At 36.1% G+C, this 27,952-nt stretch overlaps 1 protein-coding gene across 3 annotated transcripts; it reads right to left on the reverse strand.

The window, feature by feature from the left end:
* Nucleotides 1-27,833, reverse strand: LOC149068266 (uncharacterized). Of its 3 annotated transcripts, none has more exons than XR_016195221.1 (2): nucleotides 27,618-27,833; nucleotides 1-1,803 (listed from the first exon to the last, which is right to left on the reverse strand). XR_016195221.1 is itself a non-coding variant. In XM_089251801.1 (2 exons), the coding sequence occupies exon 2, from the start codon at nucleotides 16,898-16,900 to the stop codon at nucleotides 13,082-13,084; it is 3,819 nt and encodes a 1,272-aa protein (XP_089107927.1). In that variant the 5' UTR covers nucleotides 16,901-16,989; nucleotides 27,618-27,833; the 3' UTR covers nucleotides 11,805-13,081. The 3 variants fall into 3 exon arrangements, 1 of the variants encoding a protein (XP_089107927.1); XR_016195222.1 differs by lacking the exon at nucleotides 1-1,803 and adding an exon at nucleotides 3,235-3,359 and having other exon boundaries at nucleotides 27,618-27,803; XM_089251801.1 differs by lacking the exon at nucleotides 1-1,803 and adding an exon at nucleotides 11,805-16,989.
* Between the last annotated feature and the right edge of the window lie 119 nt (nucleotides 27,834-27,952).

A 27,952-nucleotide genomic window follows, 5' to 3' on the forward strand; every position in this document is an offset into this window, starting at 1 on the left:
AATTTTTCATTTCTTTTATTAAATATTTATTAACATTGGGAATATAATTAAAATTACAGAGTCACTGAATGTACGCCAGAAAAATAAAAAGTACAATTCAACACAGAATATTGCAACAATTCGTTGTGACAGAATTTGCGTGAATTAAAATGCCGTGACAGGTCTACTTTTTGGGCCAATTTTTTTTCCCGCCGATCTCAAAAAATCTTTCTTAAAAAAAGTTCAGCTTAGCTTTATTTACATCTGTTTGATACGAGGTCGATAGTAGGGTTCACATTGTAACGTCAAATTTGGCAATTTTTCAAGGTCATTTAAACTTAATTTTAGAACTAGAAAAAACCAGAATTTGCACCAATGCCGAATTTTCGGGCTGTTGTGAATCTAATTGAGGAGAGCAGGATACACAAGCGCAGATTTAAGATGACTTGTTTATTGATGGTCACTGCTGTCACGGGATAGGCATATTTCTCTATATTATCGAGCTCTTATCTCTATTTCCCCATATTAGCGTAGAGGCATATTTACAGGAGGCTGGGCTTGCTATAGGCTTCGGGAATGAGGGTTCAAGAAAATCAATAGAATAAGAGAAGGGTGGCAAAATTTCGGTAGCCCACGGGCGGTAAAACCATAAATTTACCTCTTAGTGGAAAGCAAAGGACTAGATTGAGTGACCAAAAGAGTGAGCATGCGTGAGAGTAACCGAAAGAGAGTGACTTAAGTGAGGGATGAAAAGGTCAGGATTCCCTGGAGGTGGTGTGGCCATTGCCTTGGACCATGATTCATAAAAATTATTTTGTTGATTTATGCGCATGTGGCCGGACTTGTTACTCTGTTATACAAATTTATATAGATATGCGTATCCAGAATTTTATTAAATGAGTATATCTTTTGGGAACACTTTGATAACCGAACACTTCGTGTTCGATCCTTCAACATCACCTCCAGAATTGTTCTAACCTCCTTGGAAAAATGAGGTAATTGGACCTAGGCAGGTAAGTTTGAGGAATAGGTTGTCAAGAAAATTAGGCTAGAATGAGAAAGGCAGAAAAACCATAAATCTGTCTCTATATTTCTGATGCCCACCCCCTTTAGATCGACACTTGGTATTCTAGAGTACTGTATATAGGTTTTGTTCGGAGTTTTCATGAACGTTGGGAACTGATGATTGTATGAAATTGCTACATAGGATATCTGCGATGAATAGCAATTGGCTAAGGAGACACGTGCCACTTATGGTAATCTTCAGAAAGAAATAAGCGAGAATTAAACACTGTTGATAACTATGACCTTTGAGTTAAGGTCTTTGTTTCCCTTCATTTTGATGAAAATCTCAAGTCACGACCCTGGCTGGTTATTGGCACCACAATTTGAGTTTGATCTTGAATAGTCAGACGAGGTTCCAACAACCACACATGGTTGCCCCAACACGACTGAATGAGAGTTATAATAGCCACATTCCGCTTTGAAAATCACTTCGCCAATTTCCTTTTTAGCAAATGCGCTGCTCGTCTTGTCCAGTGATCGTAGGACATTTGCTATGTACTCCCCATAAGCGTCGAATCCATCTTTCTTCTTCTTAAGGGCACTTCTTAAAATGGAGTACGCCTCTTCGATTCTTGGATCTTCTGTGTTCTTATAGGCACTTTTTTGCGATGAATCAAATAGTTTTCTTTGTTTTTGCGGGGGTGGTGCTCCACTCATCTTTGCTTTGAGGCTCTTGAGCGTTTTTTATACTAGAGGTAAAGCAGCTTCAACACTGCACATATTTTTTGCTGTAAAGCAGAAACTTTTCTCCTGTCATTCCTGAAAAGAAAATAAACTCTATAAATCATAAAAAATAGATAAATGGAGAAACAAAAGATGCACTGGTCTTTCAATCTCCAATGTAAACTGGCGAAAGATTTTGTTACATCGTTTCATTTTTCACTTGAAACTTCAACGCAGAATGTCAAGAAAGCATAAAAAAATTGTCTGAGTGGATTGCGACTATAGGTTCCATCGTAAATATTGTTTGTCTTGAGATAGGTACAATCACCCCTACAATTTTTCTTAAAAGGTTAACAAACACCCTGAATGTGGAATAACATGGTTTAATCAATTTGTTCTATCACTTTATAGAAATAATTATCACCTTAGAAATAAATTTCTGACTTTGGCCCTGATTGATTATAGTATTTTTCTTTCCAGATGCCGGAGACACAGCAAGATTGGCTGCTGATAGCTGACAAATACGAAGCGAAATGGAACTTCCCAAACTGTGTTGGTGGTATGGATGGCAAATATTGCGCAATACAATGCCCAGTAAACACTGGCAGTGACTCAGTAAATGACAAATCACTCTCTGATATTGTTCTCTTCGGCCTAGTAGATGCCGATTACTGCTTCCTCTATGCTGATGCATGCTGCCAAGGTCGGATTTCAGACAGTGGTGGTGTATTCCGGAATACAAATTTCTATAAAAACATGGAAGACGGGACCATAAATTTTCCGAATGCTCGCAATCTCCCAGGCAGACAGATGGAGGTACCCTATGTCTTCGTCGCAGACGATATGTTTCCCCTTAACGATCATATCATGAAGCCATATTCAAGAGAGCAATCCAAAGGTTCAAGACAGCAAATTTTCAACTACAGACTTTCTAGGGTGTGCCACATTGTGGAAAATGCGTTGGGGTTACTTTCTTCAGTTTTCCGAGTACTACGGAGACCCAAGCCTGCACTCATTCTTCAGTCCGATAAAGCTCAAACAATCATTATGGCTTGTGTGCATCTTCATAACTTCTTGCGAAAAAGCTCAAGTTCCAGACAAATTTACACTTGTGAAGGAGTCCTTGACTATGAAGAGAATGGAAATTTCACACCTGGGTCTTGGAGGAATGAGGAGGCAACTTCCATAGCATTTATACCATTCATGGACATTCCTGGATCGTCATCTGAAATTGCTCATGATGTGAGGGATGAATTTGCGGCCTATTTCATGTCAGAAGAAGGAAAAGTTTCATGGCAAGATAGTATCAGTAATTAACTGACCTAATAGTCTTTTTTTGTTGTTGATATATTTACCTACATTCTTTTCTTTCCCTTATTTGCTTGAATTATTTTACAATTTTAAAAAAATATACCATGCAGTTTAGTTATTGAAAACTTTTATAACTGGGTAAATATTTTTGTGTAATTTTCTTTTCACTGAAATAAAAATTTTAGTAATTACTTTTATCTTTATTTTGGACATTACCTCTGTTACAGCACAACCTCTTATTAAGAAACACCCATGGCAACACGTTTTGTCCCTTATATAGAGGTATTTTTCATTCAGAGGTGCACGAGTTCCCTTATTCAACAGGACAAGAGCATCCATCCCTGCAAGTAGTTAGCACAAACTTAATATTTAACTTCATGTGTCAGAAGCACATAAAAATCTTCGAAGAGATCTTTGCTGTCACTGGTGCTGCAAAACACCAAACCCAATTCTGGACTCCCGTTATATAGCAAAGTAGTACAGTTTAGTGTTCGGGTCAAAGTATATACAGGTTCCACTAGAACCACATCTTCAAGATGCACCAAAAACAGACAGTTCAGGGGAACACTGTATTCCAGCAGGCTTGCAGAATGTCTAATTTTAACTGAAGGTCAAAAAAGATCCCATTTGACTAAGTGAAAACTGAAAATATAAGCAGATGAGCGGTTTGTTGTGTTTAAGAATAAACGGTTTGAAAACATCAGAAAATATTTACCGATCACCACAGCGCATTCGCGGGTTCCAAACCCAGATTTCCGTGATCTGAAACTGTCATGACAGCATAGTGGCTAGATGACAAAACTGGATATTAAGGTTTAGAGTTTTTACAGATTCAGTTTTTTGTTCGTTTTTTTTTTTTTTTTTTACAATTTGAACGAGCAATCCAATCCTCCTATACGATTTTTCAAAAGGTGCATGCGCAATCTTGTTTGAATGAAGTGAATTTACACTGTAAATACAGTACCTTAGAATGCAGGTAGGTAGCCATGAAAGTACTGTTATTTCCGGTATGCAACCCAAAAGAAAAAAAACTACAAAATTTTCAGCATACAGTCCCTCATTCAGGGACCCAAACAGTTAACTCGTCTGCTTATTTTTCGAAAACCTACAGGTTCATTTTTCAAGGACATGAGATAGTGCGATGATAGACAGGGGGAAGGTAAAAGTTAGTGCAGAGATTTTTCTCTCCTTCCTTTTTTTTTTCACAGAACTCGACAGGAACGCATCCCACGGGACGTATGAACAAAACTTTCATGTGACCTTTCCTGAAATTCCAGATATCGCTTCAGCGACATCTCTGCATCTGGTAGAACCACTTGCGCAATGCCATCTACTATGCAGGATATAGTAGAAAAACAGGGTATGAAAATATCATGATTTTAAAACAGAATGCTCTTATTTGATTAAAACAAATCTTCCTATCACTTATTTTTTCACTTAATCTCTCAAATTTGCTTCAGCATTAATGAATAAACTAGCAAACGAACTATAAACAAAAAATATGAACACCAAAAATCTGTTTATGTAACATGAAAGGATGTTGAGCCTAAATTCACGGATTAACATTTTTCTTGTAGAGAAAAGTGCTATTATTCACGAGCACCCCCCCCCCCCAAATGAAGCTTTTTGAACAGACATCAGCATCACTTTGAGGAACAGGATGATCCCCCATAGAAATAAATTTTAAAATTGCCGAGTTTAATGCAGAAATGTGGGAATTCAGTGGGCTTTACCTTCACATCAATAATTTTAAAAATTGAATTGAATTATGGATTTTAGAAATATTAACTTTGCTTAGAGATACGAAACCCAGAAAATTAAATATAAAATAATTAGCTCTGGACCTACTTTTGAGTTGGTATTCATGCAATAACATTGATTTCAACTTTTTATTTATATGTTAAGCATGAAAATGAAAATTGTCTCTGTATTATCTTATAATATCCAACTGCATCAACCATATACAAGGCTCCCAATCAAAAAATTAGGAAAACGCAGGACTAAGAAGTAGGACGAGGGAAGGTAAACCCCCCCCCCCCCCCCAGACAACATAGTCATAGCATAATGAAAAAATCCCTAAAAAAATTTTTTTTAATCAACTTTTTTTTCTTTTTCATAGCACTATTTCAGTATCCTATAAGATTGACTCAAGCCAAAGTAAAATGACCAATGACTTGGTTACAAAACTAATTTTTGGCCAAAACAGTGTACTAGCAACCACAGATAATTCTTTGCTGTCTCTCCTCATATATATTACATTTTTTTTTTCTTTGGAACCTTCTCCAAAGTGCAGAGCAGAGTTTGTCAACTCTCTTCGACAATGCACAGAAAATTTTGAAGATGTAAAATTTTTAAGAATGATGCTTCTTCGAGATCACTTCCAAAAGCAGTGCAAAATGTGTAAATTACAAGATTCAATGTAAATAAGGCAAGGTGAACCAGATAGTTTTATTGCGTTGTCTAGACTTTTTTTAAAAGGATTTGTTTAAATTTTACTGTTTAATGCCAGTGTAATCGCTTTTGACAAATGAAGCACTTTAATTTCTAACTCTTTGCTGAGCATTGTAAATATTGTTTATGCCTCTTCATGCTTCGAAAATACAGAAGACAACTGAATGCTATTTGGTAGCATCAGAATCACCAAACTTAGAATAGGCCTATGTATCCAACTGTTTCGTAATGCAAACTGTTGCTTCACCTATTTGCGCCATAATTTTCAATGACAAATGTTAGTTACTGTCCAAGACCATGGAGTAATAAATACAAAATTATTTTTTCCATCGAGACAGAAGTTTTTAATGACTACTATACTTGTTAAATCCTCAAACTAAGCAAATGAAAAATTAATAAACAAATGGTTCCCATACCCCACAAATAACCTTAAAAACGATAAAGTTTCTGCTTTGGCAGAATCATTAATTGCAATCTCCACCATTCATAATATTTGGCAGTATCAGGTGTGCAAGTGCCCCTCATCCATTTTGGAGCAGCAAGCTTTCATTTTTGGAGCAGAAATTTAGAAAATGGAGCAGAACTAAAAACTAATTATATCTGCAATATAAGGAGTAATTTTTCTGTAAAATGCCAAAAGTGTTGCCAAAAATGGTGGAGCAAATAATTCTAAATAAATTTCCTTCACAAATTAGAGTCCCTTTAAATTTTTTCTGAAGTATCTTATCTGTCACTACTCAAACATGCATTACTGAAATAATGAATAAAAATTATTAGACTCTTTCCAAGTTAAACATAGTGCATGCTGAAAGCCTGGGTTAAGCAAGAATTTCTGCTGCTTGAACACAAAAATTTTATTCATCCTGCTGATATAGTAAAAAAAAGTGTGTGCAGAATATAATAAGGGTTTCCATGAAAAAAGGTTAGTTTCTCACAGAATTTAAAGAAATGACTAAATTTAAAAGAAATGCAAAAAAAACAAGAAAAATATAAATACCTTATTTACTTAAACAATTTCTCAACATATAATAGCATGTTAATAGATTAAAAATGTTTTTTTTTTCTGCTGTTTTCTCAGCCTGAAGCCTGTTACAATATTTTCTATACGAATCATGGGTCACTTTCAGAAGAGAGAGTTCAGCATCTCAATGACAATTTTTTTTTCAAATTTTTCATGCTCTTGAACATGGGATGTTGTGTGTCTTATTCCATTGAAGCATTTGATGGACAGATTTTTCACTGTTCAAACAGACTTTTGTTAACCACGTGCTTCACAGAAACTGGAAAAAATCTGGAACTTTGGGCTGCTTTCAAGGTTACAAAATTTGAATGTCTACCCAATATCTATATTCTGTGAACTGATTTTACTTCTTGTAATTCTTTGCATTGTCGTGCAACCCATTTACCACACATAATTGACAGTTCTGTTGAGGATACAATGTTAAGCAACATCCCAGCAAAATACGTGAGAGAGTAATGTACCATCCCAGCAATACAAGAGAGGGGTGCAAACATTTCATTCTCTCCGACAATGTGTTTTGGAAAGGTAGGACATTTATATATGTATAGGTATCTCACAGAGGTTGTGTGAAATGAGCATACCTCCTAGTACAAACTCCTTCCTTTGACTATTGTTAAGAGCATGCACCCCTGTTCAGCAAATCCGGATTTTCGCGATGTGAAATTGTTACGATCGGCAACCGCCGACGATAACCACACGACCGCACAGTGGCTAGATGACAAAACTATGGATATTTTAGCTGTAGTTTTTACAGATCCCGTTTTCTCTCAACGATTTCCGAAAAAATTTGGTAATTTAAACGAGTAAACCAATCCCCTTTTCGATTCTTCGCAAAGGCGCGTATGCAATCTTGTGGGAAATAAAGCGAAGTTAGGCCGTAGATATGTCTTTGAACGCTGGTTGGTAGCAGCGAAATTACCGTTATTTTCAGTATGTAACCCGCAGGAAAAAACTCTCTCCGAAATCGGAAAATTCGGCATATTCCGTCAGGAACTTTGATAGCCCGTAGGTTATACCAATAAGAAAAAGGACTTTATATGTCAAGGTAGTAGAACTACTTTCCAAAGGTCACAAGATAACACGATTGTGGTAGATGGTGGGAAGTGAAAAAAATTGAAGTTTCCCTTGTATCGGAAAGAACACGTCCCGTGAATAAAATTTTCAAGCTTATTTTTCCTAAATTCAGGGTATTTGACGCACTACAGTGCATTAGCGGTACCTCCGCGAACCACGAACAAGAACTGGCGGAAATGCGCAGGGATTCAGCGCCTTGGCGCACTACGTAGCAAGAGAACCGTTTCGGCGCAGTTCTTGCACCCCTGCAATATATCAATGCCTCCCTGCTCAATTAAAATCAATTACACAAATTTTGTTGATAGGATTTGTGATAGAAAAAAGTAGGACGAGTGGGAGCCCTGCATATAGTTTAAGTGGTTTCGAAATTAATTGTGGGCCATAAATTACGTTAAAGAAATTCTCTCTGCAGCATTTTTAATCAAGCATTATTTGAAGCAAAAACAGGCAGATCGATAACTTGAACTTCAATAAAATTTTCGAAACATCTAGCTCCCGTCAAAAAGAAAAAAGTGGCGCCCCCCCCCCCCCCCCGCGAACAACCGTCCGAGTACTTTCCGGCAAACCATTATGGGGGAGGGGTAAATTGTTATGGGGAAAACGCCCTTCCCATAGAAGAGTTCAATGTTTCAAGTAGCTGGTTTTGGTAATAAATTAAGGCACTTGCACCCATCCCACTAGAAGAGGACTTCAGTAGTGACCAAGGGCTTTTGTACTGTACAACCCCCCCCCCCCCCAACAAGGAAGGAAAAACAGCTGTATAAGAAGTATGCATAAATCAAAGTCAACTGGCAGCCTTTTATCCTCTCCACTTATCAACCCAAAACAGCTATCAGGTGACGGCATTATTATTTTTTCTAATTCTTATCGTAAAAGCAGTGGATTTTTATCTCATTTTGTGTGCCGAAACCTTTCCCTTCCGCAGATTTTCCTTTGCCAAGACAAAAATGAGCAGAAATGAAAAAAAAAACAAAGTTTTTCTAACAGATTTACGGTCCTCCTTGATTTGTATTTACCGAATGTATAAAAATAGCTTCCATCGGCAACTTTGTACAAGGTACAAATCAACCAATTCTATAAATCATTTGAGTTCAGATATTTAAGAATTACCAGAATTTGTGATGAATTTGCTGGCTAATGCAGGGACTAAAAAGAAATTGTTAGTAGTAGTGTTTTGGGTCATTCTGGCTGGGTAAATTCGAGAAAATGTTTACCAGATCTCATTTTTGCGAGGCCCCGGGTGGACCAATGAGTTAAGACGGCAATGAAGGGGGGGGGGCATACATGGGCTTTTGCATATTATATCTCCGCCCATGCACCAAGATGCAGCTGCAGCCACTGTTCAAGGTCCACAAGATTCGGAGTCTCGAGTTGCGGGGGTAATGAATGTGTTAGAGTTGATCAACTTTGCCCAAGAATATTAAGTCACCAACGAATAAGGCAAATACACGAAAAAAATATTTAAAAATATCCTAATACTTTTTTTTCCAATACCAATGGGTGTCGTCTTCAGAGGAAAAAATATTTAACCACTAATCACACGCTGACTGAGTATCCCACTTGAGTTGAATACCAAGTTTAACACTCGGTTTCTCAGTGGAAACAAGTACGTCTGTTCATTTCGAACGTCGTGGTCAGAACAAAGCTGAGAAAATTTCAGGAAGCAAGTTTTTCATCAAGTCCACAGTTGATGATTTAGATTTCTACGAAGGCACATATATTCGGGCCTTCAAAAAAATACACTAGTAAACGATAATAATCTACCCCACCGATCGCAACGCCATGGCTTAAATCCTTTCTTCGAGCGGGAATTTTAAGAAAATTCGAATAGTCCAATCAGGACGCGGCATTAGTATCACACGCAGGCTCTCAGCTTCATTCTGTTAAGACTTGTGAAGGTTTTTAACAGTTGGCTGATGCGAAGATAAATTCAACTGCCCTTGTGGGGAATCAAACCAACGTCCTTTTACTTTCCGGGTTAGACCAGGGGTTCTCAAACTGTGCGCCGTGGAGCGGTGACCCTGACAAAGGTTTTCCGAAAATATTCTTTGTGAAACAGCTCTGGGGAGCCGGCGGAGCTCGCAGATATCTTTAAGCATTGAATGGGGGGAAAATGGTGCCTTGGATGGAAAAAGTTCGAGAAACCCTGCCCTAAACCACTAGACTACAAAGACAACGACTATCTCAATCTTTCCTCGGAGCTCATGTGCACTGAACGAGACAGTACATAGACGGTCGGACCTAACTCAGGCCAAAACTCACAATTGCTGACACAGCCATCAGATGGTAACTTATCTGAGGATGATATATCTTCGCATTGACTGCTGTTAAAAATCTTCGCATGGATAGCAAAGAGTGAAATCCTCTGAGTTAAGACTTGGTATTCAATCCAGGTGGGATACTCGGTCAGCGTGTGTGTGATTAGTGGTTAAATAGTTTTCCTCTGAAGACGACACCCATTGGTGACGAAATGCATTAGGATTTTTTGTATTTTTCGTGTATTTGCGTTATTCGTGGGTGACTTCTTAATAGAAATGTTAGTCTCTCTGACACTTTTGCTCTTTTTTATCCTCTACCCACATGTCAACAAGGTGCTGCTGTACAGCCACTGTACAAGATCCCAGATGAGGAGGGAATGCAAGTCCTTCTGATTCACCGAGGCTCTTTAGGTCATTCCGTTCACATTGAAAGGAAGCTCAGCATATCTCTCAAGAGCAACCAGTAGTGCACTAAAGGCGCGAGGGGAATGTTGTCCAAGGACACCATGCTATGGGGCATCAGAATGACTAGTGTTGAAGAGGCAAATGCAGTAAAATTTACTCTTCTATGTATATAACCTCACCCGACACAAAAATGGTTGGTCCCCAATAAAAGTGTGTTAATAGAAAAACTGAACATAGAAACATATTAGAAAAATTTTCAGTGAATTCGAATTACAGACTTATAAAAGTGCTTGTTATAAAGAGCTCCATCAGTGTTGGTAAACTTGGATTTTTCCATTCAACTCAAAATTTGTACATATTTCTTATTTCATATGGATTCAATAACATAAAACTGCAAATCAACTGGATCTTGATCAACTATTTTTTTAGGTAAGTTGCAAAAAGTGAATCTTTAAGTTCTTTGTGTCCCTCTTTTGTTTTTCAAGATTTCGTGAATTGGATTAGCAGATGAATGAACTTGATCACTAAGAAAAATTAAAACCAGATTGTATTACTGAGCTTATTGCTAATTAAGTTAATGAATCAAATGTTATATTTATCAACATATTTTGCCCCAGTAGGGAAAGTGTCATACTGAAAAAGCAATATAACTAATGTTGCTTTTCAGTATGTCACTCCGTTGAATTCAAATAACGAAAAAACAATGCAAAAAATGGGAAATACTAATCTTAGAATGATTAATAATACTTTCAGCCTTTAAGATGAAATCGGTAAAAATATTGCAATTCACAAAAAAGTTAGTGGTCGGTAACATAGACTGGCCCCCCCTGCCTCCAGCCCATTAACATGCATTGCTACAGACGGCCTCTGTTCAAATGTTAGAAGTCTGCTTTGTGTTTTCTGCATTTTAGGATTCTTCCAGTTTTATGAATTTCTTTCAAATACTATATCAAATCAAGAGACTTTTTGGATATTATGCTGAGGTAAACATGAAAAAGAAAAGTTTCTTGGCTCCACTGGGAATAGAACCTTTTGCTATCTGGACAACTCACAGCATAATATCCAGGAAGTCTCTTGATTTAATGTATTTGATTCGACTGAGGAAAAACATCAATCACTACATGCACAAATAGTTTTAGTTGTACAGAGATATATTTACTCAGCCTTTAAGTACATTAAGAAATTTTTCTGGTTAAAGCCGATATGAACCTTAGGAAGGAAATTTAGCTGTCTCCTACGGGAATCGAACCTGGGTTTGATTTTTGTCTGCACATAAAGCAACATCTCTATTGATAACATCTTATCTATGGGGTTGTTAGGTATTAAGTGATTTTTAATATGAACTAATAGCATGCTTAGTAGTTTCGCATGCTTAACATCCATCATTACTATTTCATAATTTACCAGCTAATGTATGCTTTTGAGTAAATTTTTGACGTAAAACCTGGTTTAATGAGTCCTGTTAGCAAATTTATAGTGTGGGGGGGGGGGGGGGAATTGTTCATTGAGTCCAGAGATAAGAAACAAGAAACTGAGCAGTTACAATTCAATGCATCAAGTCAAAACACAGGCACAGTAACAAAATAATTTTATTTGGTCTCAATCACATAAAATTTCAAAAACAATGTGTGTCACAGAACGTAAAAAAGCAATTAATGATGAATCCCTTTGAGTAGAGCTTGACAAAATTCCAGGCTCCAAATCATCACGGAGACAGAAATTTGTATCAACACCGGGAATTTTATATTTTTGATCGATTGGAATCTGTGGAAGATTCATAAATTTTTCTGAATTCATCTCAATCAGTCTACCATCAGGAAAAGTGCTCAATGAAGGGTAAAAAAAGGATAATTTCAGACACAGCAGAGTTACATGCTTGGCTAATATGAAATTTGGATAGCTGGTAACTAATTTCTTTTTTATGATCCATCAAGCCCCTGTTTATCAGCCACAATTAATTATAAAATAAAAATAAAACATTTAATCACTTAGTTACGGATACAGTTATCACATAACATAAAATCACCTCGCCTAAAAAAACCATTCAACAAAATATATTCTACAATAAATAAGATCATTTGAGAATGTTTCAGTGAGGACTAGACAAATTAAAAAAATAATATTTAGGCGCCAGCCAAATTTTTTTCAATTTTAATCCTAAATAATGGTTTTCTTGACTTCTCCGGGACTTTAACTTCTTCCCATGTCGAGAGATGAATGTAATGAAATCAGAAAATTTTGTCCCAGAGATTCCGTAATTTTGGCAATCATGCATGGAAAATTTCAGAGGCCCCATACAAATTTTCTAGTTGCCATAGCAACCTAGCGTCTTGGATTTTCCAGGCCTTGGTGAAAGTGAATTAAAAATTTACTAAAACAATGATATAAGAAAAATTGTAGATATATTTAAAATACCATAAAATATTTTGGGGATAAAAAAAATAGCAATAAGACTAGTAATCTTGTAAGTGACGTGGAACTTAAGGGTGTCATGCAGGTACCTCAAAATATACGATAGGTGTCATGAAGCCTTCTAAATATGCCAATCTCATTTCTTAATGGTACCACGATGGTGAGAATCTTGGAGATCTTTTGATCAGGCCTCTATTTTCTACTAATATGGTTATTTTCCAATGTGCCAACATTTCTTATGTTTGTACATACCGTGCAAATCTCTTACCACAGACAGTACACTCATACGGTTTTTCCCCAGTATGGATTCGGTTATGTTCGGTCAAGGTGGCAGGTCTCAAGAATCTTTTACCACAAATTCGACATTCGTGGCACCTTTGATCACTGAGGACAGACTGATGAAGGTTGTTTGCTGTCAAAACGAACCGTATCAGACTTTCTTCTATTTTCCAACTTCCTTTCGTACAAGAGATTCTGAGCTCTGTTTTAGGACCTTCAAGCCTTTAAAAAATTTCCCACCAGAGTGGGTCGTGCAGTGCTTGTTCAAAGTCGAACGTAATGAAAATTTCATGCTGCAGACATCACATTCAAATGGCTTCTCTCCAGTGTGGATCCTAGCATAGGCTTTTAAATGGGATATCTGCGTGAACATTTTCTCACATAAAATACACTTATAAGGCCTTTCTTTGGTATGAATTCGATTATGTACCACCAGGTAGTAACGACTCGAGAACCTTTTACAGCAAACTGCACATTCTGAGTGTTTTTCTTCTGAAGGAATTTGTCTGTGTTGATTTGGGATAGACTTCGATGAAAATCGTTTGCTGCCAACATCCCATGTGTATGGCTTTTTTTCATTGTTAACCCTTTTCTGGATCTGAGAGATAGAACTCAGAGAAGAATGTTTACTGAGGATGGCATCTTTGCTATGTCTTCTACTAGAGTGAGTCATCTCGTGCTTAATCAGATTGGAGCGCACTCGAAATTTCTTGCTACAAAAGTTACATTCAAATGGCTTCTCTCCAGTATGAATCCGAATGTGTGCAGTTAAGTGGGAAGGTCGCGAGAATCTTTTGCCGCAAACTCTACACTCATGGCGCTTCTCTGCAGAGCGAGTCGGAACTTTGATATTTGGGACAAATCGTCTTTTGATAGCCACACCACTATTTGCTTTTTCTTTAATGCTAATCTTTTTTTGGACCCGAGAATTACGTGTAGAACTTCCATTGTGATTAGCACCCTCACAAAGTTTCTCATTAGAGTGGGCCATCCCATGTCTTTTCAAAACAGAGCGAGTTTGGAATTTCTTGCTACAAATGTCACATTCGAATGGCCTCTCTCCTGTATGAATTTGAAGATGTACAGTCAAGTGAGAACGCTGTGAGAAGCTTTTACAACAAAATATACATTCGTGGCGTTTTTCACTGGAGTGAGTCCTGCTGTAGTTACTAAGAACAGACTTCAATGAAAGTCTTTTGCCACCTACAACCAGCGGATACAGGTTTTCTCTATCGCTAGTTTTTTTCTGGTTACGAGAGTTAGAACTCTGTAGAGAGCTGGTGACACTTTTAAAAAGTTTTTCATAAGAATGAATAATAATATGCTTATTCAAGTCATATCTTCGTGCAAATGTTTTGCTGCAAACTTCACACTCATATGGTTTTTCCCTAGTATGGCTTAACATGTGATTTTTTAAAAGATAAGCATATGAAAAATTTTTACCACAAAAAATACACTCGTGTAGCTTTTTAATCTTGTGGGTGCGTCTATGAACAAACAAATCAGATTTTCCAGAGAATTTCTTGCTGCAAACAGCACAGTCAAAAGTCTTATGCAAAGTGTGGCTTGCCTTGTGCCTTTGCAGTTGAGATAACTGAGAAAAATACTTATTGCAAACTAGGCACTGGAATTTTTCAGGGTTGTTCTTGGTACTAACAGTACCAGCATATTGCTTGCCTACGGTGTGGCATTTTTCGTGCTTGCAGTAATTGGAATAATCTGAAAACCTTTTAAAACAATAGACGCACCTATACGGCTTTTCTCCAGTGTGGATCCGGCTATGGATGACTAAACTGCAATTTCTTGAGAAGCTCTTGCCGCAAACCTCACATTCGTGTTTTTTCTGAACAATGTTACCTGTCTTGTTTTTTTGTAATTGAGAATGCTGGGCACATCCACTCTTTTGTTTCAACGTTTTTTTGCTGCAAATAATGCCACCATATAGCTTTCCTAAGGTGTGGAATTTTTCATGCTGGTGGAGATTAGATAAAACCGAAAACTTTTTATTACAAGAGACACACTTATATGGCTTTTCTCCAGCGTGGATCCGAGTATGTATAATCAAGTTGAAATTCTGTGAAAATGTTTTGCCGCAAAACTTGCATTCAAACAATTTTTGCACAGAGAGGCCTGTTTTGTTTCTTGGTAATTGAGTTCGCTGAAAATGTTTAATACCAACGGCACTCTTTCTTTTGAAACTTTTTTTGCTGCTAATAGCACATGGCTCTTTTGCCATATGTAGGAGTTCATGTTTACTTAAACCAGATTTAGACCCGAATCTTCTATTGCAAGTGGAGCACTTGAATGGTTGTTCTCCAGCATGCATCTGATTATGTCTGATCAAATTGCAATTAAATGCGAACCTTTTGCTGCAAACTTCACATTTGTACTTTTTCAGTGAATTAGCCACAGCGCTGCATTTCTTATGATTTTGCAAATTGGTAAACATCCTGCCGCATAAAGTACATTCAAACAGCTTCTTTGAGTATGAATTCATTTCATGAAAAGTAGCTAGATTTCGTGACTTCTTTACAGTGTGGGATCTTTTGTGAGAGTGTATATTGAATGAATCTGTATACCTTTTACTGCAAGAAATATTCTGATAAGGTTTTTTCTTCGTGTGGGTCCGAGTATGCCTAGACAAGGAGGAACTTTGTGAGAATCTTTTGCCACAAACCTTGCATTCGTGTTTCTTAAGCACGATGCGATTTTTCTTGTGGTTTGCTAACTTTGACAGTTCAGTGAATGTTTCACTGCAAGAAACACGCTCATACCTTACTTCCCCATCGTGGTTGGTTGCATTTTCTCCATGATGAACACGGTTGTGTCTAAGCAATTCGTAATGTCGCCCAAACTTTTTGCTACAAATGTCGCATTCATGTGGTTTCTCTCCAGTGTGGCATATCAAGTGATTTTTCAAAACGCACATGTATGTAAAAAATTTACCACAAAAAATACACTGATGTGGCTTCTTGTTCACATGAGTAGAATTATGGGCCACTAAATCAGATTTTCGAGAGAATCTTTTGCTGCAAACAGAGCAATCATACTTCTTTTGGACCGAGTGGCTCATTTTGTCTCTTTGCAATTGAGATTGGTGAGAAGATACCTTACTGCAAACAGCATTCTTCTCTGCAAAATTAGAAAAGTTTTTGCATAAATCAGGACCTGATCGTTTGCTGCAAATGCCACCAGCATATTGCTTTTGCTTGGCGTGGAGTCTTTGGTGTCTATATAAATTGGATGCATCAGAATACCTTTTACCGCAAGCAGCACACTGATACGGCTTTTCTCCTGTATGGATCCGAATATGTCTAACCAAGTTGGAACACTGTGAAAACATTTTGCCACAAAACTTGCATTCATTCTGTTTCTCCCCAAAGTGGATTATTTTGTGTGTTTGCAATTGAGAATGTTTCTGAGAAACTTTTTTACTGCAAATGACACGGTTCTTGATGGAATGGGTCAGCTTGTTCTTGCGGGGTAAATTATTTTTCCCGCGAATAGTACTGGCATGTTGCTTTTTCGCAGTAGTGTGCAGTCTTTCGTGTCGTTTTAAATTGCAGGCAAGTGAAAACTTTTTGCTGCAAGTAGCACACTCATATGGTTTCTCTCCAGTGTGCATCCGATAATGTAAAACCAAATATCTTTTCGATGCGAATCTCTTGCAACAGAATACACACTCGTGCTGTTGATTAGGTATATCATGATTCTTCATGTGGTTTTTCCAATGGGACAGTTGAGTAAATGATTTGTTGCAAATGGCACATCCAAGTGTTTTCCAGACACCGATTAATTTATGGCCTGTGATTCCAATGTTGTCTTTCATAGAAGATTTCGTATCCAAGCCACTGGAGTCATTCCCACTGATATTATTTGAATAATGCTCTGTCTTCAAAGATATGCTATCCATATTGATGGGTAGAAACTGTTTAAGGAAAGGTTTTATTTTTCTTTGCAGGTCTTGATGAGTCTTGAGCATTCATTCTTTTTCATCTACTGTTGTAGGATTTGGTGAGCTTCTTTAGTGGAACTCCTTTATTGAAAAATGATTTGAGTCTCTTAAAGCACCTAGAAATGAAAACAAAAAGTAACATTATTGGATGGAAATATGCAAATAAGGTTGATATTGCAACAAACTAATCACAGTGATACCTCTGCTAATGAACACTTCAGATTACGAATTTTTCAGCTAAAGAATATTTTTTTGGTGATCTCTCTATCTCGGCTAACGAACATTTTCTTTGATATGGAATCACTCACTAACATAAAACAGACATGCTGTGAACTGAATTTTTGCACCAATCATCTCATCAGAATTATTTGCAATAGAGTTTGATTAACTCATGTTCATCCCAAAGTCTTTTCCAGACGTACCTATACTACGATATTTCATTAACTGATACATATGTTTTAGTTCCCAGCTAGTAGATGAAAGTTTTTGAATTATTTCATGTAAAAGGAAAGATTCAGCTAATAGAAAACGCAATAAAAAAGGGACCATGTTTTCAAAGCGTGCTTTCTTTCAGAGCAACACATTGCGCATCATGCTGACTGTCTTGCTTCCTAAATAGTTTGGACATTCTAGGAGTTTATCTTTTCTATCTGCCTGTATTAGACACAGAAATGAACTAACCAAAATCACAAATGGATGAAGACACCTGCAAACTGAATTGAGCTGTGAGAACACAAGCTTTAGTAGACTAAAGCTCAAACACAAGCTCATGTTAGTTGTGTACATAGTATAAAATAAGATCTTTAATATCTCATCTCTTCCTGTTCATCCGATTTTGAAGCAGTTTGTTTCAGCTTTTAATCAGTTTGTCTTTTTTTATAGTGTTCTCCTTGGTGTTTTAAAAACTCATCTTTACATTTTGAAAAGCATCTGAGATGAATCGAACAGTTTCCCACAGAAACCCTATGGGAAATCATGTTTCGGCTTACAAAGCTTTCAGCTAACGATTGCGATTCCAGAACAAGTCATCTTTGTTTGCTGTAGTATCACTATACTCTGGAGCAATCTTTTTTTCATTTATTGTGTAAAAACTTGTGAACGTAACACTATATGAAAAACAAATTTTCAAGTTTATAATGGCTTTGCGTCAGTTTGGTAAAAAAAACCATTTTAAAAAAACCGAAAAATGGTTTTTTTTGGTTTAAATACTCGTAGTATTCACATTAAAAACAATAAAATTTCTGAAAAATCATTCAAACTTCTAATAATTAAAATGAAATGTTTACTAATGTAATTTACTGTTTCAATATTAATTAATCTACAAATATTTCCTACATTTTAACAAAAATCCACTTTTACAGTTTAGTTATTTTTTTTTGCTTAACTCTATGAGTTACTTTGTGTTTGAAAATTCTTGTTATTACTAACCATATAATATAAAGGTTTTTTCTCCAGTTACTTTCAGTATGCTTAATTAGAAAACTATTTTGGAAAAGCTGCTATAAAAATTAGGTGAAAACAATATTTAATGAAGCATAAATAATGAAGATTAATTAGTGATGATTTACGATATAATACACGGTGATTATAACTAAAATTCTGATTTCAAAAATTAAAAAAAAAAACAACAATTCTCAGAATGACTTCAAAATTTACATGAATATTCCAGAAGCAATGGAATTTTAAATGGCAAAGGGGGAAAAATATTTAAAAATATAAAATTAATGGCACTGTACTCATCCAACACGAGGGAAATTTTCTTGCAGAATGGAAATGATAGCCAGTCAAGGCAAAATAACTTAATTGGCATTGCACGATTTTATAATTCATGGAAACATTATAAAAATGAAATAATTGAACAAATAAAATTACAACTTACTTAAGAAATGTTAAATATGTTGTCCACTGAGTTCTGGCTATGAGGTGAAAGCACAAAAATGCTTGTTCAACACCAGATCAGAGTATACCATGGTCATGACGTGGATGTGGTTGCAATTCACCAGAGTTTGCAATTTGACCATTGTTCATAACATTTTGAGGTACTTCCCCACAACTAGAAGTTGCAAAAGTCAGGTGAACTGATGGTCAGGTGTCATGTCATGCTGTGATTGTCAAAATAGTTCTTCAGCAGCTGTTTTGCTAGTATTGCAATGTGCACCTTGATAAAAGTTGTACTATCCACACTAGAGATGTGAGGTGAGAATATTCTCCTGGATGTAAAAATTCGAGAATAATTGAGAATATTCATTTTTCTTTTAAATAATTTAAATTTTTCTACTAATTTTGTTTATATTGTGAAATATAAAGAGGTTTTAAAAGTTTGGTTATAAAGATTTTAGAAAACCTTTAGATTAAAACCAGGGTTGAGTTTTTGACATGACAAGCGTCAAAAACAGCTTTAAACTGTCAAAAACCTAAATGAATGCTTTTTGATAATGTTTTGAACACAATAGGTATATAACATGATGAAAAACTTACTTTTTTTTATATTACAATGTTTTATTTTTAAACATTAATTTATTACAATAATTAAAACAAATATTAATTATAATTTGCAATTTTGAATTTTTTAACATAACAGTCTAGAACATATAAAATATAGTTTTGTGGTTCATTTCATCTAAGCTACTGATTACCTGTGTTCAATTTACTAAGTGGAATAGAGCTGCTTATTGAAAATATGTATGATAGGGTCATCACAGAGCTAGGTTTTAGACTTCGGAAATTATAAATCAGTATTAAAACAGTAAAAAATTTATTGTCAATGTTGTCAAATAGTTTCTTTTAACCTGATAGATATGCTAAATAAAAAAAAAAACACTTATGTAGATTAAAAGGATTTATATTAGGAATTATAATTACTGAGAATCTATTTTAATATTTTAAATTTTCTGATCTGTCCAAAATTTTATTCCATGTAAAAATTCTCACACAGAATCTGTTAATACACTTATTTATTCTTTAATACACTAATTAAACTCATTTATTTTCATCTAAAAATTTCTTAGAGCTCAGGGTGTTCACAGAGTTAGAGGTTTTAAAGAGCCGACAGGACTTGATACTCAAAGCATTTTTTTGCCCATTTAAAATTACATACAGCTTCAATTGGAAAACCATTGCATTATAAATGCTATTAAATATACCATATCATAGTGCAGAAGTAAGAATAACTAAGTTTGACTAAGGATAAGTTACAGGAGTTTCTTGAGCTTCATGTACAAGCTAGCATTGCCAAATTAAATGTGACATTTTAGTTCTACAATTTAGTATTTTGATCGCTAGATATATTTCAATGTTATGCACAATAAGAGTATCTCAGTGATTATCTAGATAATTTAATAATAACAGAAATCAACATTACATATATGATGTAATAAACTTTTTGTTTTTAAACACTTATCTGTTGTAAAGAGTACAGCAGATGGTTTATATCAAAGCACATATATAAGCAGTTGAAGAAATTGTGGAAGGTCAAGAATCATCTTGAATCAGAGAATGTCAAATCATTCCATAGTTTCCCTTCAGCGTTTATGCTACACTTTATTCAAATTGTATATTTTATTTAAAAAAATATATATATTTTATCCAAAATAATTCTGTAGAGAGTAGAAAATTATTTTAGAATCATATTAAATATTTATTCTTTGTATAACATAGTCACTTCAAACATTACATGCAATTAACGTGTACATTTCCAATGGGAATTTTTATATCGAAAAGCAATATTTGAGGTTTTTGACAAAGGTTTTTCACGTGACTGTTTAAACAGTCAAAAACTGCCATGTGTCAAGAACCTGCCAACCCTGATTAAAACCTTAAAAAATTATTTTAAAATTTGATAAATTTTCAGAAATAAGTTCACAACAAAAGAAGTAAACCAAACAAAACAAATTAAACCAAAGTTGATTGATAAAGGAAGCTATTCTTATATAATTACCTTCATTCAAAGATACAGAACTGTTGTTTTTTCAATGCACATACACTTAAATTCTGTGATATTTCTTTGCAAGTAATGCAATTAAGCCCTATGTTGGCTTCATTTCTTTGCTTTCAAGCTATAATATTGTGGGCTACAAACTTAAATATTCCCTGTGTTCTTGATGGGAGACAGAATATTCTTGAAAATATTCTCTCAAAGGACCACTATTATAAATTGCTAGAGAATATTCTTATCGAAAATAATTATTACTCTCAAGTTATTTATCCAGATTATTTATTATAATACATATTACATATATTCTTGATAATACTCTCTAGAAAGATTTTTTGGTAACTGAAGAATATTCTCATTGAGGGGAATATTCGAGAATATTCTCCGGAAGGACTATTATTAACAACTTCAGAGCAGGGTTGGTAAAAAAAACCGGTGTTTTTAAAAAAAAATCAAAAACTGGACTTTTTGGTTTAGACTAGGTTTTTTCTGTTTTAAATAGCATTAACATTAAAAACAATAAAATTTCTGAAAAATCATTCAAACTTCTAACAATTAAAATAAAATGTTTATTAATGTAATTAACACTATTTCCATATTAGTTAATAAATATTTCTTACGTATTAACAAAAACCAACTTTTGCAATTTAATTATTTTTTCCTTAACTCAATGGTTCGTGTTTGAAAAAATTCTTTTAATGTTATTATTAATCATATACACTGAAGAGCCAAAAAAAATAGCACACCTGCCTAATATAGTGTAGGGCCCCTGCGAGCACGCAGAAGTGCCGCAACATGACGTGGCATGGACTCGACTAATGTCTGAAGTAGTGCTGGAGGTAACTGACACCATGAATCCTGCAGGGCTGTCCATAAATCCGTAGGAGTAAGAGGGGGTGGAGATCTCTTCTGAACAGCATGTTGCAAGGCATCCCAGATATGTTCAATAATGTTCATGTCTGGGGATTTTGGTGGCCAACGGAAGTGTCTAAAGTCAGAAGAGTGTTCCTGGAGCCACTTTGTAGCAATTCTGGGCGTGTAGGGTGTTACATTGTCCTGCTGAAATTGTCCAAGTCCGCCGGAATGCACAATGAACATGAATGGGTGCAGGTGATCAGACAGGATGCTTACGTACCTGTCAGAGTCGTATCTAGACGTATCAGGGGTCCCATATCACGCCAACTGCACACGCCCCATACCATCACAGAGCCTCCACCAGCTTGAACAGCCCCCTGTTGACATGTAGGGTCCATGGATTCATGAGGTTGTCTCCATACCCGTAAATCACCTTGGAGCAATTGGAACCAAGACTTGTCAGACCAGGCAATGTGTTTCCAGTCCTCAACAGTCCAATGTCGGTGTTGTCAGGCCCAGGCGAGGCGTAAAACTTTGTGTCGTGCAATCATCAAGGGTACATGAGTGGGCTTTCGGCTCCGAAAGCTCATATCGATGATGTTTCGTTGAATGATTCACACGCTGACACTTGTTGATGGCCCAGCATTGAAATCTGCAGCAATTTGCGGAAGGGTTGCACGTCTGTCGCGTTTAATGATTCTTGTCAGTCCCGTTCTTGCATGATCTTTTTCCAGCCGCAGCGATATCGTAGATTTAATTTTTTACCGGATTCATGGTACACTCGTGAAATGGTCGTACGTGAAAATCCAAATTTCATCGCTACCTTGGAGATGCTATGTCCCATCTCTCGTGTGCCGACTATAACACCACATTCAAACTCACTTAAATCTCGATAACCTGCCATTGTAGCAGCAGTAACCGATCTAACAACTATGCCAGACACTTTTTGTGTTATATAGGCGTTGCCGACTGCAGCGCCGTACTCTGATTGGTTCCATATCTCTTTATTTGCATACACATGCCTGTACCAGTTTTTTTGGCCCTTCAGTTTAATACAAAGGTTTTTTCTGCAGTTACTTTCAGCTTGCTTAATTAGCAAGCTATTTTGCAAAACTATAATACGAATTAGGTGAATATAATGTATTTAAATGAAGCATAAATAATGCAATTGATTTACGATTTTAGGGCAATTATAACTAAGGTTCTGATTTAAAAAAAAAAACAGTTGTCAGAATGATGAAAATTGACACGAATATTCCTGAAAAAATTCAATTTTATTTGGTAAAGGGGGAAAAAATACAAAAATACTTAAAAATGTAAAATTAACGACATCATCCAACATGTGGGAAATTTGCTCACAGAGTGGAAACGATAGCCAATCATGGTAAAATGATAACTTAATAAAATTATAGCATTGGATGATTTCATAATTCATGGAAATATCACAAAAAAATGAAGTAATTGAAAAAATAATTACAACTTACTCAAGAAACGTTTAAGAAATGTTAAATATGTTGTCCATCGTGTTCTGGCTATAAGGTGAAAGCTTACAAACAACAGAATTTTTACAGAATTCTTGTTCAAAAACAGATTCGAGTAGGCCATGGTCATGATGTGTATGCGCTTGCAATTCACCTTTATTAAACCAAACAAGCCCCCACGTTGATATTCCTGAGGAACTTCCAACATATAGGGGATGCGCTGGAGATCGCAATCTGACCACTGTTCATAACATTTTGAATAACCCCCACAGCCAGAAGTTGCATCTTGTTATTGTCAAAATGGGTCTTCATCAGCTGCTTTGCTGGTATTGCAATGTGCATCTTGATAGAAGTTGTTCTATCCACACACTGATGCTGTGGAAATGCCGAAATGATGTGGTTGCACAAAACAGATTATACTGTTGGCCAAGTACAGCATAATCTACTTGCACATTTTGCACTTTTTTTTGCCAAAGAAACTTCCATTGCTTCAGGAGTATCCATTCAAATTTCCAAGTCATTCGGATCAGTACTTATTGTATAGTTTTGGAATCAAAACTTCAAATTATAATCACCCTGTATATAGCTGATTATTTTTCATAAATCTGTTACTAATATACAGTAGAACCTTGATTAACTGGGCTTAATGGTGAAAATGCAAAAAAAAATTTATTGAATATTAAGACACAGTGATATACAGTATGAGATGTGCTACTACTTATGGGAAAGAAAATGAAAATTTCTGTGAGGTAATACAAATACAAGACCACAACAGGCAAATTGCCCAACGAGGTGGCTGACTTAAGAACATCATGGATCCCCGAGCCATTTTTTGGAGGCCCTACCTACTACTGCTGCTACACCACACCCCCCACCCCAGTTTAGAGACAGCTGGTGTCTTTATTGGATTTTAAGACCACCTGTGTGTGGCCCTAGATTGATGGTGTAACTATTGTTGCTGCCCACTACATTTAGATGCGTGATGCAATCCTTATTCATGAATTTGCTAAAAATAGAGCTTCAGAATTCAGCCTAATGTTAGAAAATGTGATAAGAATGAGACTGATGATTTTGGCTTCTGTATATAACTTTAAATAACTAACATACTTCATATGAAAGAAATATATATTCAGGCTGCTTTTATTAGACTATTTGAAAAAAAAACCACTTACACCATCTTATGCCATTCAAAGATATACCATCAGAATGTCCCCAAGAATATAAAATGTGGTAAAAATGAAAAATTTTGGATAATAATGAACCAATCAAGAAAAAAATGGTATTTAGGCCACTTTTATTTGATTTTTTAAAAAACCACTTGGTTAAAACCATGGTTTAAACCAAAAAACCCTGCTTCAGAATAATTCTTATTCTTTTCTATAAGAATATTCCCCAGTAATTTATGAAATTAGTCCTTCCAGAGAATATTCTCAAGGATATTATATGTAACTATATTATAAATAAAAGGGGAATGGTTTCATCATGAACTTATAAGAATATTCTCAAGTTATTTATGATAGTAGTCCTATTTATAGTAGCAGAATATTTTCTGAAAGATTATTCTCGAGAATTTTACATCTCTAAAATGAAGCACTAGAAAAAAAATTTAAATTACTACCAGAGTGCTTTGAAATTTTGTAAAAGAAGTCTTGGAAACGGTTTGTACACTTTTTTTTGGGAATGACCCATATTCTTATCAAAAATAATAAGAATTATTCAAGAATATTCTCTAGGAGGATTATTATGAATAACTTGAGAAAAATTCTTATTATTTCCAACAAGAATATTCCCCAGTAATTTAAAAAAGTAGTCCTTCCAGAGAATATTCTCAACCATATTATATATATTAAGAAGACACCAACGAATAAGGCAAATACATGAAATTAAATAAAAAGTCCTGACCACGACGTTTGAAGTGAACAGACATACTTCTTGCGCTGAGCAACCGAGCGTTAAGATTTGGTATTCAATCCAAGTGGGAAACTCGGTCAGCGTGACTAGTGGTTATATTTTCCTCTGAAGACGGCACCCATTGGTGTTGAAATGCATTAGGACTTTTTATTTAATTTCGTGTATTTGCCTTATTTGTTGGTGTCTTCTTAATATATTCTTGGGCAAAGTTGATCAACTCTTCCATATTATATATAACTATATCATAAATAACAGGCGCATATTCTTATCAAGATTAATAAGAGTATTCGAGTTATTTATAATAGTGTAGTCCTTCCAGAGAATATTCTCCTCAATGAGCATATTCTCATTCTCTCAGAGAATTTTAGATCTCTACTGCACACCAGCCAAATATTTGTCCCATCTCTTGTGCTGATGCAGGGCGATGTGTTATTGTTTAGGTTCATTGAATCATCCCATACTTTAAAGGGCAGAAATTTTTCCCTCAAGTTTCGGCTCTTGGGAGGGGTGATCATCTGTGAATGGTGCAGTGATTATGCAAACTACCGTAATTAACAAGGTAGCAAAGCGGGTACACTTAGTTCTCCGGGGGAATGGCATCAGCTTGCACAGACTCCAGCACCTCATGAGACAGCCCTGCTCCATTCGACTATATTTTTGTTTATAGTTTACAGTTTGAGAGATACTTTCGGTGATATAGAAAAAATGTCAGAACATGGGGCACACTCCATTCCCTTATTAGGATATTCTTACTCTGAAATTTGTCCCATCAACAAGCGATAAATCATTATTGATGCATTTACCATTGCTCTAATACGTGCCACAAAATGCAGTAAATGATCGATTGCACCAATGGCCAGTACCGTCTTAATGCATGGGCCCACTTGGAAAGGCTGTAGTGAGAAGGGGGACTTGAGGGTTACCTCCCTCTCAAAATGTGAGAGAATTACTGGAAAAAGATGACCAAATCTATTGTTCGACCACTCTGTACCCCCCTTAAAATGAAAGGGGTCCCTCTCCGAAAAAGAATTTTCTGGCTACAGGCCTGCCACTTGGGGCCCTCACAAAAATTAGAACTGATTGAAAATTTCAACAGTTTGCACGGTTGGGCCTCAGAAAAATCACTTGGACCAGGTGGGGGGGGGGGGGCATGATGCTCTTAAGACACTACACACATTTGCCTACAGCACCCTGGCTTCACTGCCATAGACCAAAATCACCTATCATTCATTTTACCAAATAGTTCACAATATAGTTGAATATATGGATACTTTTAACATATGCACCCAGTCATAATATGAAGGCACCGGATTGACGCAGTGATAAGATGCTTGTCTTCCGCTATGAAGGTTACGGTCAATGGCCACGGGTTCAAATCCGGCCAGAGAACAACAGAATCAGGTTACCCACCTACTGCGTCTGGGGGGACCACAGATAAATGGCACCCAACTCCTCTAGTTGTAAATTATAGCATGAAAATATAGCCTATGACTGGAGTTGGTGTGCGGTAGGTATTAGCTATAATACGTAAGTACAAAGTTTGAGAGAAATGCCTTCCATTATATATGATAACACCAAACATTTTTGAATTATTTTCTGCATGTTTCTAAACAAAATATTTTATTTGCGGAAAAACTGGTGAACAAACATGCTGCTATTTTTAAGTTAACCTATCATTCCAATAAATGTAGGAAAAAATCTCCCATGCATGTAACAAATAAGTTTAGACTTCGGCTGGAACGCCAGTTGTCCACTGGAAGCTATAAGGACGAAAAACAAGTTGCATGAATGCGCAGGACTACTTAATACAGTCGTCAGCAAATAAACAGAAGTTTTTCAAGAGATGGATGGCTTTTTGTCAACCCAAGTATCAAGGAAACATTTTATTTTCCGGATATTATGCTGAGGTGAACTCAGAAAGAAAAGTCATCTTGTCTCAATCTTCTCTCATGCTGTATGTGTAAGTGTATTTTGGACTTAGGTACACACACTCCCGGCACAACTCAATCTGTAGTAAATTACTCATGGTGATAGACAGGAGTTGTGATCAGATTAAAAATATTTCTCAGTATTCCTTCCAAAATCATGAATAACACTGAGAACTTCTGTATACAGTCGAATCCCATTACAACGAACTCCAACAAACCGGAGAAATCACTTCGTTATAACGGAGAATTTCGTTATAAAGGAATTCCAAGTTTTTGCATTGTTCCTCTGTAAACTTATCTGGGGGGGGGGGGGGATTAGGAACAATTTTCGTTAAAACGAGATTTTCGCTATAACGGTATTCGTTGAAACGGGGTTCAACTGTATGTATCTCAACAACCTGATATGCGAGAATACATTATCTACCTTCACTGCAAGGTTAAACACGTACAGGCACTAGAGAATGATCTGATACCAGAAGGAAGAAAACTCTCGTCTGCAATTATTTAACTCCCACCAGGAATTACAAAAATCTGTGTAACGCAACCTAAGTACGAAGAAAAAAAACCAGGTACAAGTAGTAATGATACAAAATTATTTGTTCTTCATGAGTCAAAAGATAAAACAACACATGACTCACTTCTTGAGGGAGGTCCCAGGCTTTCCTCGAAGTAATGGTTCTGTTGATTGCGCGCCTCGTGAAGATTCGATTAATTCGCCGATGGGGACACCAATGCCACAAAGTTATCACATAAAAAACACTTTATAAGTAACAAAAGTCGTAGTCGAAGGCAACATCGAAGGCAAACAACAGCGATAACGACCTGTGTTTCTTCCCGCGCTCCTAACTAGTGTTGCCAGATCCTCAAAAAAAAATTCCAACAAAAATCATCTCCGGAATGTACCCCTTAATATTTCCAATAGTGCTGCCATCTAGAAACCAACGCGCTAACTACATTAGATGGTGATCCAGCC

Source organism: Pholcus phalangioides, unplaced genomic scaffold, assembly GCF_987345545.1.
Source record: "Pholcus phalangioides strain wild (caught in Gottingen) unplaced genomic scaffold, Ppha-v1.0 ptg000027l_1, whole genome shotgun sequence".
NCBI classification, from domain to species: Eukaryota; Metazoa; Arthropoda; class Arachnida; order Araneae; family Pholcidae; genus Pholcus; species Pholcus phalangioides.